This window comes from Macaca thibetana, chromosome 8 (assembly GCF_024542745.1).
Source record: "Macaca thibetana thibetana isolate TM-01 chromosome 8, ASM2454274v1, whole genome shotgun sequence".
In the NCBI taxonomy this organism is placed as follows: Eukaryota; Metazoa; Chordata; class Mammalia; order Primates; family Cercopithecidae; genus Macaca; species Macaca thibetana.
The window spans coordinates 141,883,223-141,897,528 of NC_065585.1; the positions used below are offsets into that span (position 1 = coordinate 141,883,223).

At 42.6% G+C, this 14,306-nt stretch overlaps 1 protein-coding gene and 1 long non-coding RNA gene across 11 annotated transcripts in view; one reads left to right on the forward strand and one right to left on the reverse strand.

The window, feature by feature from the left end:
* Positions 1-14,306, reverse strand: part of FBXO25 (F-box protein 25) — a 73,800-nt gene that overhangs the window by 22,368 nt on the left and 37,126 nt on the right. For all 7 annotated transcript variants that reach the window (XM_050800210.1, XM_050800204.1, XM_050800209.1 and 4 more), the window contains 2 exons: positions 5,906-5,999; positions 4,557-4,741 (listed from right to left, as the gene is read on the reverse strand). In XM_050800210.1, the coding sequence (XP_050656167.1) occupies positions 4,557-4,741; positions 5,906-5,999 (279 nt within the window). The remainder of the gene's footprint in view (positions 1-4,556; positions 4,742-5,905; positions 6,000-14,306) is intronic.
* Positions 1,596-4,088, forward strand: LOC126960553 (uncharacterized). 4 transcript variants are annotated; one of them, XR_007728048.1, is made up of 2 exons: positions 1,596-2,876; positions 3,065-4,088. It is a non-coding gene; the product is annotated as an uncharacterized LOC126960553 (long non-coding RNA). The 4 variants fall into 4 exon arrangements; XR_007728050.1 differs by having other exon boundaries at positions 3,112-4,088; XR_007728047.1 differs by lacking the exon at positions 1,596-2,876 and adding an exon at positions 2,883-2,970.

Sequence of the window (14,306 nt, forward strand, 5' to 3'; positions counted from 1 at the left end):
TCCACGGGAGGCCCATCCCCTCACTATGTGGTGAGTAACTGAAGTCTCCCTCAATTCTTCTTTCCCTCGCACCCACTTCAAAGTCACCAGTCTAGTCTTTTGCTGAAGTATCCCCAAGTTCATCCTTCCCATTTAACTGTCATTCCTCATGAATGCAGTGAGGGTTTGCTTCCCTCCAACCTGGCTGGTCCCTGCCTGGCACTGAAGGGGTACCTCTAAACATGGACCTTTCAGTGACCCTTGGCAGAGAGCAGCAAACACTCTGCAATGCCCATAAAGCCCTGAGTCTGATCCTAATGCCCTGCACCTTCTTCCCAGCAGTACACACGTTTGGCACACCACACTCTATCAGCCCCTAGACGCAGAAGTTCCCACACCTTCTCACAGCAGCCAGCTCTGCAACTTCTGGGAATTTTGTTAGCCAGTTTACTTTTCGTTGGCGGCTTGAAGTCAGTCATAGTGGGAAAGTGACAAATGCTACAAATCAAACCTCTTGCCTCTGGAGAGCCAGTTGTTAAGCACTGACCAACAGGCCACCACCTGGACACTTTCCCCTCATTTTTTTTTTTTTTTTTTTTGAGATGGAGTCTCGCTCTGTCGCCCAGGCTGGAGTGCAACGGTGTGATCTCCATTCACTGCAACCTCCGCCTTCTGGGTTCAAGCGATTCTCCTGCCTCAGCCTCCCAAGTAGCTGGGACTACAGGTGCCCGCCACCACGCCTGGCTAATTTTTTGTATTTTTAGTAGGGACGGGGTTTCACTGTGTTAGCCAGGATGGTCTCTATCTCCTGACCTTGTGATCTGCCCGCCTTGGCCTCCCAAAGTGCTGGGACTACTGGTGTGAGCCACCACACCCAGCCCATTCTTTAAGCTCCACCTAAAACATCACATCACTAGTGAACCAATGTAATGTCAACAGCCCTGTGTGCATATCTGTTATAACCCACTGAGTTCTGTGACTCACCGTGGGCTCATCTCCCTGGGCCCTCGGACGCCCCACGCTAAAGGCCACGCCTGCTGATCCATGTGTCCCACCTCCGAGGGGCCTAGCAAGCACATGGGGGCATCCAGGAAGTGCTGACTGGGTGAGGAAGCATATGAACGCGTTCCTGTGTGTCCACTCTGACTGAGCCACAGAGATGTGCACACGAAAGCACTTCCAGTTCATCAGCACTGCCGTATCTTCAAATGCAGCTTCAACAGCAAAGTGTATTTGTTTTTCAATAAAAAAATGTCTGAAGTTCTTAGGAACTTTTCAACATAATATATACTAAATTTCTGCTTACTTTTGGGACTATGAGAATTTAGATTGAAGGGGTGTCGAGGTATTTCTTTTCTGAGATGGAGTTTCACCCTCGTTGCCCACACTGGAGTGCAATGGCACGATCTCGGCTCACTGCAACCTCCACCTCCCAGGTTCAAGCCATTCTCCTGCCTCAGCCTCCCGAGTAGCTGGGACTACAGGTGCCTTCACCACGCCCGGCTACTTTTTGTATTTTTAGTAGAGACAGGGTTTCACCACGTTGGCCAGGCTGGTCTCCAACTCCTGACCTCAGGCAATCCACCCGCCTTGGCCTCCCAGAGTGGCTGGGATTACAGGTGTGGGCCACTGCGCCTGGCCAGGGGTGTCAAGGTATTTCTTGTTGGGATAATCTAGAAGACAAAGACGACTGTCAGCGCACTGGAGAAAGCTGGTCCCTGTATCCTGTGAGGCTAACATGGCGGAACTTTAGGCGGTGTGCTTGAAGTTCCACTGTCAGGGATCCGGGAAGGCTCTCAGCTGCTCTGTTCTAACCCCATCTGCTCGAGTCACCTCAAAATTCACATGAATAAGTGTGAGGTAGCAATCCAGCATCAGCCAGCGGGTCAGGAGACCAGATCTTTACCTTAAGCAGCCTCAGACCAATTTGGCTGACTGAGTCCAGCATCCACAAATGCAGCTCAGTTAACTGAGTTGGTAAAGTGCTCTTTCTACTGGTTTCAAGTAACATTCCCAGAGAGGTAAAACTCCTCTGGCCAACTCCTACAAGGGAACCTGACCCTCCTCGAGGCTGGAAGCAGGACACAGGGTCCAGAAGCCAAGATCCTCACAGAGGCACATGCCATGTTTCCTGCTTCAGAGAGCACTCAGGGACTGAGGTGAAGAGATGCCAGGCAGCATGCAACCACTAATGAAACAAAAGAAACCAGTTCAAGGTCTTTGATGGTAAGATTTGAGTGGACATGACGAAAACTGGCACCTTTGTGTTATCGGTGCTTTCTTATTCCTCAAAGATAAATCATTAATTTCATTCTTGTGCCTTATTTTTCCCACTTGATCAACATGGTACTACCCTAACACCTAACCTTCTGTGCTGAGGCAGAGAGGTACTGCCATGGGAGTGTGCTCTGCCTACCAGGGCTGTGGGAACCATCCCAGGCCAAAAGCAGAGTGTCTTCCTTCACAGGCTATGGGCAGCCCTGAGTGGGCCAAGCTGGGGCCACATGCACTTCTGTTATCCCTCAGCCCGTGCCTCTTCCCAGGTAGTATGAACGGAAAGAAGATCCAGAAGGAAGCTCAGCATACAGCTGTGCCTTCCTGCTCTTTCTCAGCCCACCCAGTCAAAGATGCAAGCTTCTCCCTTGCTTTCTCCTTTCTCTCCTCTTGGTGAGGTGTGGCCCAATCCTTGGAGCTTTGTTGTTGTCTCCACTGGTCCACATCTCCCCACTGGCTCCCCATCTCTCTCCAAAGAATGGAGAGCCACTAATCCCACCTGGAACTTCCCAGCCAGACCAGAAAGGCTGCTTCCTGGCCTTTCCCGAACACCCCCATCCTTGGGATCCTGACCATGAAAACCCACCATGGACAAGGACACACCCTGTTCTCTCCCCGAGAAGGTCACTCGCTGGACATCACTACCATGGATCTATCTCATCAGGAGAAGGTCACCCGCTGGACATCACTACCATGGATCTATCTCATCAGGAGAAAGTCACCTGCTGGACATCACTACCATGGATCTATCTCATCAGGAGAAAGTCACCCGCTGGACATCACTACCAGGGATCTATCTCATCAGGAGAAGGTCACCCGCTGGACATCACTACCAGGGATCTATCTCATCAGGAGAAGGTCACCCGCTGGACATCACTACCAGGGATCTATCTCATCAGGAGAAGGTCACCCGCTGGACATCACTACCAGGGATCTATCTCATCAGGAGAAGGTCACCCGCTGGACATCACTACCAGGGATCTATCTCATCAGGAGAAGGTCACCCGCTGGACATCACTACCAGGGATCTATCTCATCAGGAGAAGGTCACCCGCTGGACATCACTACCAGGGATCTATCTCATCAGGAGAAGGTCACCCGCTGGACATCACTACCAGGGATCTATCTCATCAGGAGAAGGTCACCCGCTGGACATCACTACCAGGGATCTATCTCATCAGGAGAAAGTCACCCGCTGGACATCACTACCAGGGATCTATCTCATCAGGAGAAAGGGGACTTTGGCCATGTGACCTGGTCACTCATGTCAGGACTTCTACAGCAAGCCTGTGCCATGCGTGTCTTACAGGCGGACTTTTAGTACAACTCACCTATGCATGGGGGAACGCAGTAAAAGAGGCAGCCAAGAGCCAGCCTGTGCAATGCTCTGAACGACTATAGGGTCACACCAAGACAACCCAGCAGGGTCCAACGTTTATACAAACTTGCTTAACTCTTACCGACGCTGAATGTTACATTACTAATGATAATTTCAGACTCAAAACTAGGCAATCATCACTCTTTTTGTAAGTCCCATATTTAGATGGCAAATAAACAGCCAAAAGTTAAGGCATTTGAAGGGCACTTGAAAACCATTCCTTTATGTGGAACCTGGGGTGCTATGATAAAAGGTTAACTATGACCCTACCAGTACAATCTGCAGAATCATTTATACCACTAAGGCTACATAAGTCACACCACTAAGATACATCTTCAGTTTATTCTTTTTCTTATTAGTACTAGAGTTAAATAAAACACTATGTAAATACCTGGGGCAATGGTGTTAACATTTTTCTTGTTGAAACTAGTTACCAGAATTAAGAAAAAATATCAAACACAACTGATGTGATTTGCACCTTCTTTTGGCCTTGTTCATTGTTGCCAAGAACTATAAACACATCCCCAAAAAAGACAGCAAGGAAGAAGACAAAAAATTACTAACTTGGGAGAAGCAACAACTAAATAAATAGAGAATTACTGGCAATACAATTTAGCCTTAATTTACTGAATGTTATTCTAATAACTGAAATATTCAATTTCCCATGAAGGTAAATCTGTTTACATCTAATCACCCACAGGATCAGCCTGGTTTAATGATTGCTATTCCCACTGCCTTTCCAATAGCAATTATAAGCCATTAGGGGTCTTTGGTCCTTTTCTATTTTAAAACGATTTAATGAATACGTATGAAAGCATCAGAAAATCTTTCAAAAAGCTATAGCAGTCTTTCATGTATGCTTAGAAAAGATAACAACTTTTGTAATACAAAGAGTGTAGTAACTCTTATGCCGATATATTTATACCTTAGTCATCTGAAGATCCTGTAGCTGTTGTTGCCAGGCGAGAACAGTTTCTAATCGGCAAATCCAAATATTGATGTTTCCCACTAATACAGACTTCCCTACTCCTCTAATAAGAATGCAGAGGGTAGAGCTTAGGTCTTGCAGAAGATCTTTGATTAAGCGAGGATTGTGGTGGTCATCAAGAACTGGAATAAATAAAAATAAAACTATGGATTGACACAGTTAAGCAACACTTTAAAAAACAATCCGGTTTCACAACCCAAATGTCCACCGATAGATGAACAAACAACGTGTGATCTATACATGAATGGAATATTATTAAGTCTAAAACAGGAGGGAAATTCTGACACACAGTCAGCATGGATGAACCCTGAAGACATTATGCAAAGTGAAATAAGCTAGTTACAAAAGGACAAATATATAACTCCACTTATATGAGACACCTAGAGTAGTCCAATTCATAGAGACAGAAAGTAGAATGATAATTACCAGGGGCTGGCAGGGAGGAGGAATGGGGCCTCAGTGTTTAAGGAGACAAGAGTTTCATTTTGGGACAATGAAGAGGTTCTGGAGATGAATGGTTGTGATGGGTGCCCAATAATATATACACGTACTTATGCCACTGAACTGGATGCTTAAAAACTGCTAAAATGGTAAATTTTATGTTATGTGTATTTTAGCACAATAAAAAAGATGTAATTTCACTGCAACCGAAAAGTGACATCATTTTTGAGATATCACAAATATAATGAGATTTTTCAAAACTTTAAAATTTTATCTGATAAATTTTCAGTTGGGTCTACAATTTTGCCTTTAAAATGGTCAGTTTATACTTTCTTTTGTACTTATCATAAAGTGGCTACTTTAAAGTGGCTTAAATATGGAGTCATATATTCCTATGTATGTATAAAGTCATGGTGTAAAATTTAAAATTCCACTTACTAACAGCCAGTAACTTACCAAGGCAAGCTCATTAAATTAAAAAGAAAATTACTGGCTTATCTGATGCCTAAGTGAGTAAGTCACAATCCTGCTAATTTTGGAAGCATACATCTAAAATGAACTGTGATTAGCTAACCATGAAAAGGTAAAACAGCTTTTTAAGTTCTGGGATTAGTTATTTTTCCTAGTATATTGCTTTGTATGCAAAAGCAACTTTAAAAAAGTAAACAGCAGTAACAGAACACTGGGAACTAGAGGGATGACCTGTATTTCTGATGTTATCACATTATTTACACAACTGTTTTTGACAGCATGTGTACTAGGTAAAGATAAAAGAAAAATCCCATCTCGTTGCACCAAATTTCTAATTAAGATTTAGAGTATTAAAAATACAGTGACCATCTTACCCTTTTGAACGATTTTATCCAAAATGTTGAAGTAATTCTTTTGTGCCACACCACTCAATGAAGTTAACTGGGATTTTGCAATTAGCTGCAATAGCTTAAAGGAAAGACAAAAAAAAAGCTGAGCAACATATAAATCTATTTAATATGGAATTACAAACCACGGCGATATAACATACATGCATGAAGATTTCTAACATGCCATCCTAAATTAAGCCACTGTATCAGAGTCTGGGTACAGGAAACAGTCACTACCCATGCAAACCTGAAGAGACCTTCGTACAAGGGAGCTGAGGCAGCCGCGGCCTGCAACTCTGTCTTCTAGTCTTGTAGGCATTCATTTACTTAGTGGAAGCATATCTCCTCCCAGAGCCCAGGCTGCAAGAGTCTGAAACGGAGCTTTTAGCTTTCCAGTCTCTGTACCACAAGGGCATACCAGAAAGAGGCTAGAATGAATGGTTGGGCACTAACAAATATTTTCACAGCCTAAGCCCATACTCGCAGTTGTTTGCTGAACAGACAATCAGAAAATCAAACAGCCCTTCCATGTAGAAATTAAAAAGGAAAAACATCACCAAACTCATTATTAAATAGCATTTTGTATTTAAAAACTCATTATTAAATAGCAAATAAATTGCATTAAAATAAAATACTGTAGAATTTGTATTCTAGGAAGCCACAGTAACAAATCCCTGTGACAGAACCTGTGAAGTAGAGGTCTCCTGTGGGAATGACAAGCAAGGCCCTCGCCGCTGCTCTGCTTGCCCTCCTGGGATGCTCTGCTCTTCCAGTTGCCCCTACTCTGATGTGCATTATGGCAGGAAAACGTAGGCTGCTGCTTTCCTTTAATGCTTTTTGTCCCACTTTATTTTTTATTTTTGCCTAATACATCTTTTCATTCTTGTATTTTCAACTTTTGTAAATCACTGTTTTAGGTGTGCTTCTTACATACAACTTCGAGTTGGGTTTCACTTTTTGATCCAATCTGAAATCTTTTACCAGCCTTCAGGTTATGTGTATAAGGTTATGTGTTTACATGTATAGACACAATATGTTTGGTCTTAACTTTATGACATGTTTTTGTAGCTTTTTTTGAAAAAGTTTTCATTCTCTCTGTAGTTCTTCTGAAACTTAGAAATGCTTGCACTATTTTGTCCTAGGGGTTACTTTTGGAATTTTAGCTCTACGTAATTCCCTCTCCTTTGGAATCCTCATACAACACATCTTCGCGTTGTTAGTTTCCTGTTCCACATTGTGATAAAACTGCCATTCATCTTGCTCCTCCCTTCCATCCCTCTCCTGTACAACTTGATTTTCGTGAACGACATCTTAGTGCCTCCCTGTGATTACAGGTGAGACAGTCAACAAATCTCTAACCACCGACCTTTTCTCCTCTGCCCTCCGCTCACACTGCTCCACCACCCTCAGCCACACAGCTGATGCTGTAGAGATTCACTGACATCCAGTCTGATGGACGTTGTTTCTCCAGCCAAAAATGCTCATGAGAACAATAAGTATTCCCTGAGTTCTCACATGATCAATACTGTTTGTTTGCAGCCTGGCAACCAGACAGTTTGACTGGACATAAAATTTATGGGCCATCCTTTCTTCCTGGAGGATCCCATAAGTAAGGATGACTCCACTATCTGAAGAATTTGGAGAAATTTGAAGCCACCCTGATCTCTTCCCTTGGTAAGAGATGACACGTTGTTTACCCATTGGGAGGTTCTTGCCTCATCTTCAGAGTTTAATAAGTCCTGTAGGATGTGGCACACTCATGACCTGTTCTCAGTCAACCTTCCCCAGCATAAAATTTGCCCTCTCACAATGTACGCTTCCATCTATTTTTACCTGAGCAGAATTTTCCTGAACATTATCTTTAAATATTTGTTCTGTCCTTTTGTTTTGTTTTCCTGCTTGAAGATTCCAATGATAAATACGCTGGAACCCCTCTCCCTGTTCTCTACAGCTGTAATTTTCTTTCTAGTTCCTCTTAAACTCATGATTATGGTTTCATTCTTATTAATTTTCTCATTCGTACTATTTCCATCACCTTTTTTTGTGTTTCCCAAAACATCTGTTTTCTCCTGGGCCCTTCCAATCCCACCTTCGCCTCTGTGGTGGTTCTCCCGGCAGATGCCATCCTTCCTTCTGCCAACTTGGCTTTGTCTCCTGCTGTCTCACTTGGTTATACAGGTTGAGTATCCCTAATTCCAAAATCCAGAATCCTCCAAACTCTGGAACTTTTTGAGCACTGACAAGTGGAAAATTCCATACTTGACCTCAGGTGATGGGCTGCACAAAATTATTAAAAATACTACATAAAATTACCTTCAGGTTATGTATATAAGGTGTATGTGAAACATACATGAATTCCAAATTTAGACTTGTATCCCAGCCCCAAGATACCTCATAATGTATACGTAAATATTCCAAAATCTGAAAATATCCAAAATCGAAAACACTTCCAGTTCTAAGCATTTGGGATATGGGATACTCAACCTCATTAAAATCTCTTTTCTGTTTTGTGGCATTCCTGCACTGGGATCTTCTGCTACAGAACTGCTTCGTGAGTTTCCTGTTTTTTTTTTTTTTATTCATGATTAACTGTCTGGTCATGATTCCATCCTGCTTCGCAGACACATTTCCCACAATTTCCTTAGAGAATATCCGTGCAGTGACATCACCTTCTTCTCTAACAGGCATTTCAGAGTGAGGTGGGACTTCCTAGGGTGTCGGTTTTGCAGAGGCCCTCAGGGTAGGGGGAACGGCAGCTTTCAGCCTTCCCAGTTCCAGCACTCTGTCCCCCAGCTGCTACCTGCATGTACGTGAATCCCTGGGTGATCCCACAGCCCATGTCTCTGAGTAAAACTGGATCTGGGAAGCCCTTTGCTGTCAGTGGTCCTCCCTGGAACTTCTGCACTCTGCAAGCTGGAGTTGAACATCTGTGACTCAGGCTCTCAGTGCACAGGGCCTGTGGGGCTCATCTTCTAGACTGGGCCCTGACAAGTGCTTTTGTTAGCCTGAGCCCTTCTGCTCAGTTCTGCCTATACTATCACTGCCCAAGCTTAGCTACTTTTGGTAAGCTTCATGCACATTTTAGAGTCTGTGAATTGCATCTGCCTCTTACTTCTCTGAAAATGGAGTTTTTCATCCCTTCCTTCCAATTCTTCCAGCCTTTCTTGATTTCCAGAATGAGCAATCACTAAGTCGTATGCTCAGTCCCAAATAACATTATAAACGTGACAATTACATGATAATCTTTGGGGGAAAAACATTCTGTGATTTCTAACATATTTACATAAAAATATCTTACACTAAAATACACCAGTTGAGGGCACTGGCCAGAGATAAGATCAGGTTACGCCAAGCAAAGCTGAGAAGACCATTGTTAAAATTTCAATCCTGTTCCTTTATCTTTTCAAATTAACTGAATGTTGTTATTGAATTTCTTCCTTGTTTTAATGTTGAATAGCACCCCTTTTCCCTGCCTCACTTTAGAATCAATTTAGAGACAAAGGATTCAGGCCAACTGAGGTTATCAGCATTATTGCTCATAATAGCTGGACTGGCGGATGCGATTCAGATTCACACAGCAATGGATTTCCTAATCTGAATCCTAGACTGAGATGATGCCAGCAAGCCCTAAGCATTGCTTAATAACCAAAGCCTCCCCAGATAGGCTTCTTGCCCTACAACACTGAAGACATGAAAGAAACAGACCAAAATGTACAAGTATCTTTTATTCCTCAAAGGAAAAAAGAAGAGTTACACGTGTCTGTTTCTCACCAATAAGAGGGGTCAGGGCAGAGGGAGTCTGGGAGAGACAGTTCTACCACCACGGTTCCCAAAGCATCGTCTAGGGGCCTCTTAAGGGAGCCCAAGGTCTAAACTATTTCCACAGTTTCACTAAGATAGGATTTTCCTTTTCTACCCTGACATTCATCAGTGTGCAGTGAAGTGCTCCAGAGGCCTCAAGATGCTACCTTACAGAAGACTGAACTCAGGAGCAGAGATGAGGAATAATCCCCTCCATCACATCAGACACCAGGAGGGTGTGCCAAGGTGTGAGATAGTCCTGTTTTTTTGTTGTTGTTTTTTTTTTTTAAGACGGAGTTTCACTCTTGTCTCCTAGGCTGGAGTGCAAGGGCACGATCTCGGCTTACTGAACCTCTGCTTCCTGGGTTCAAGCGATTCTCCAGCCTCAGCTTCCCAAGTAGCTGGGATTACAGGTGCGTGCCACCACGCCAGGCTAATTTCTGTATTTTCAGTAGAGACAGGTTTCACCATGTTGGCCAGGCTGGTCTCAAACTCCTGATCTCAGGTGATCCGCCCACCTCGGCCTCCCAAAGGCTGGGATTACAGGCGTGAGCCACTGCACCCAGCCCAATCATTACTTTTAAATAAATGCAGAAATATTTTACAAATTGTTTTAATTTCTAATGTGGCAAACATTGATAGATATAACTCACACGACCCAAATCTCTTTGGGGTCCTCAGTAATTTTAAAAAGTGAAAAGGACCCTTGAGACATTTGGTTTTGGAACTGCTGCTCCACTAGGGGAGGAAATACCAGGAACAGAGAATACGTGTCCCCTGGGAGATAAGCCTCCCCGACCACCTCCCCTCCCATCATCGAAGTACGTTTTCTACATTTCTCTAATATCATGTTTTAAAATTCCTTTTAAAAAGACTGCACTCATCAGCAGAAGGCATGGGATTAGCCTTCTGATCCTTTAGAAGCACGGTCAGTTTAGACTAGTTATACACACAGGACTACAAAATGGACACCACCAGGCATACGTAAGCATAGAGGTGAGAAGGGCCGTGGTGTTCATAGTTGAAAAGATTGCATTTCCGGTTAAAATGGTAATTAAGATAACAGGGCAAAAGACATTTAACAAAGAAACCATCATCATTCACAAGCCTCTAATTAGCTATAAAGCAAAGTCTGTTGGGAATTTAATGAATATTTGTTAAAAACACAAATACTGTAGGAAGTTTTTTATACAGTCATGGGTCGCTTAACAAGGGGGTTACAATCTGAGAAACGCATCGCTGGTAATTTCGTCACTGTGTGAACATCACAGAGTGTATTACACAACACCTATACAGCTAGACCACAGACCTTATACAACATGTTCATGCACTGAACAGCAACTGTAACATAATGGCAAGTATCTGTGTATCTAAATCTACTTAAACACAGGAAAAGTACAGTAAAAATAGGAAATAATCTTACGTGGCCACCACACTACACGCGGTCGGTCACTGACCAAAACCTCGTTATGTGGTGCATGACTGCATATCTCCTCAAATCTGACAATTCTAAACAAGTAAAGATGTGGAAGAATTAGATAAACAGAAAGAAAGTACATCCTTCAAATAGAGAATCTGTATTTTTCTCACACATCAATAGAATATTTATAAAAATCAATTACAAAGAAGTCCACAAAGGAAAACTTAATCATTTCAAAGAATTAGAGATCTTAAAGGCCAAGCTCTCTGGTGATAATATAATAAAACTAGAATTCGATAAAGTTAAATAAAATCACAGCTATTTGAAATTCGAGGTCCATTCCTGAACACTCTTGGATCTGGGAGCAAATTGTCACTGCATGTGTGCCTGTGATCCTGAAGGGCCTCATGTACATGGGGAAGGGAAGAGAAACAACAATGTCCGCTACCTCTATTTTTAAAGTCAGCCTTACTACAGAACACAGAAAGTATTCTTCACTGGGCAGACCAAATCAACTTTGCTCAGTCTTCACCTTTGGGTTCCTTTAGATTTGTAATTAACTGTAAGCATTTACTGAGTGATTATTATAAAGGCACCATCTGAAGTACCTGATGCCCTTCTAATGCCTGTAATGCCCCTGTGAGGTAGGTCTTACTATTATCCCCGCTCTACAGATGAGAAAACTGAGGCAGGGAGAGAAGAAGCTGGCCCCAAGGCCACATCACTGAGGAGGGAGGCGCCAGACCTGGAGAGCAGGGGGATCCCACAATCTGTGCTTGTGCCTTCCTGCTCTGCTGCTTCCCATCTAGTGTGTGTGCCAGACAGAATTAATAACCTGGAACAGCCCTCAGCGATCTCAACTTTGATTATCTAATTTTAAAAAGACTTCTTAAGTTCATTGTCTTTTACAAAAAAGGGATGTAATCTAGCAAGTCAATGCAGAACCATGCAGACTTTGTAGTTTTCATCAATTCTCTGGAAGCTCCAGCCACTTTCCTCGGTCCTTTAGCAGTGTGTGGACTGCCTGCCCACCCCTGCCCCGAGGTAAGGAAGCACCACACTACAACCTCATGCAGGCTGGACTAAAACATGTCCTCCACTTCAGGCTTAGGAACCAGCGCCCCTCCTACAACTCACAAGTTGCTCAAGCAGTGGTCTGTGAGAGGTGATTCTATTTTGGGGGTTGTCCCTTTTCTCTGCTTTTCTTGGGAACCATTTTGACTCTCTGTCAAATGTTCACTGACTTCTAGCACTGGCAGAAAGACAGACTGCTTTTTTATCTGAAACTGAACTGTTACACAACATATAATTTTATTTTGGTAAAAGCATTCTTAGTTGCTCGTTTAGTCATACTCTACAAATTATCTTGTTGATAGGATAAATATGGTAAGAATTAAAGAAAAATGAAGATGGCAGTGGATACTTGCAGAGTATTATTAATACCGGCATTTCAAACTTCCAATATAATCTGGATATTTGCCTGGAGAACAAGCTCTTTTTGGCATGCCATCTAATGAGGAGACTTATGTTCCCAGTGTGCTCAAACTGCCTGACACCACCTATCCACCATTGTCAGCAATTTATGTTCAATTTTTCTTAAAAACATCAGAGCTACAAGGTCAAATTTAATTCAACTGAGGTCAAACTCTTGGATGAGCCGAGTAGCACTTCCTTCAATGGAAATGGACATTTCTGAATGGTGAGAACACCGTCATTTCTTGGACTTTCTTTAACAAATCTGTTCTTAGGAGCATTAGCATACTTTGTTAATACACTTTAATCTGGCATTTTTAAGGGGGCAATTATAGGGAAGTACCTGGAATTAAATAGCCTACAACAAATTCTTGAATCAACAATTAGGAAAATTGAAAAATATATATGTAAATATATCTTTTTCTGTATAAGTAAAGTCCCGCTAACTTAGGAAATTAGAGGACATCTTTGTGTAGAATCTTTTTATAAAGTGGAAATAGGCCGGGCACAGTGGCTCACGCCTGTAATCCCAGCACGCTGGGAGGCCGAGGCAGCCGGATCACCTGAGGTCAGGAGTTCGAGACCAACCTGACCCATATGGCAAAACCCCCTCTCTACTGAAAATACAAAAATTAACTGGGCGTGGTGGCAAGTGCCTGAAATCCCAGCTACTCGGGAAGTTGAGGCAGGAGAATCTCTCGAAGCCGGGGGGAGGGGCGGAGGTTGCAGTAAGCCAAGATTACACCACTGCACTCCAGCCTGGGCGACAAAGCTCTGTCTCAAAAAAATACAAAATAAAATTTTAAAAAAGTGAAAATAACTTCCTCTGTTTCTGACTATGCAGTTTGCTTGAAGGAAAAAAACAAAAAAGCAACCTGTAGGTTCAGTACAACAATCAGCAAAAATGTAATTATCTTAGAGTATCTTAATAGTTCTTCAAGTAGAATTTATGGAGGAGTTTAACTGTGGTAAAAAAATAATTGGAGTAACTTAGAAAATATTTATGTATACAACAGTTAGTTTGTATGCTCAGTCACTCATTCATTTTAGGAATAACAAGTGCCTACTACTTGCCAGGTGCTTGGGATATAGCAGGGCCTACTGAATAAATTAATATACAACAATAAATTAGCATTGGATTGTGTCGCTTAAAACAACACTCACCAGAGCAAACAAAAGCTTGATTAGCAATACGATCTGAAATTTTAAAGACAGCCCTTTTCGACAGTTCCATCTAATTTGCCAGGTCATTATTTTAAAATGTCATATGGGATTGCTGGGTCAAATGGTATTTCTGGTTCTAGATCCTTGAGGAATCATCACCACCACACTGTCTTCCACAACGGTTGAACTTATACTCCCATCAACAGTGTAAAAGTGTTCCTATTTCTCCACAGCCTCTCCAGCATCTGTTGTTTCCTGACTTTTTAATGATTGCCATTCTAACTGGTGTGAGATGGTATCTCACTGTGGTTTTGACTTGCACTTCTCTAATGACCAGTGATGAGCATTTTTTCATATGCTTGTTGGCTGCATAAATTTCTTCTTTTGAGAAGTGTCCGTTCATATCCTTTACCCACTTTTTGATGGGATTGCTTTTTTCTTGTAAATTTGTTTAAGTTCTTTGTAGATTCTGGATATTAGCCCTTTGTCAGATGGATTGATTGCAAAAACTTTCTCCCTTTCTGTACG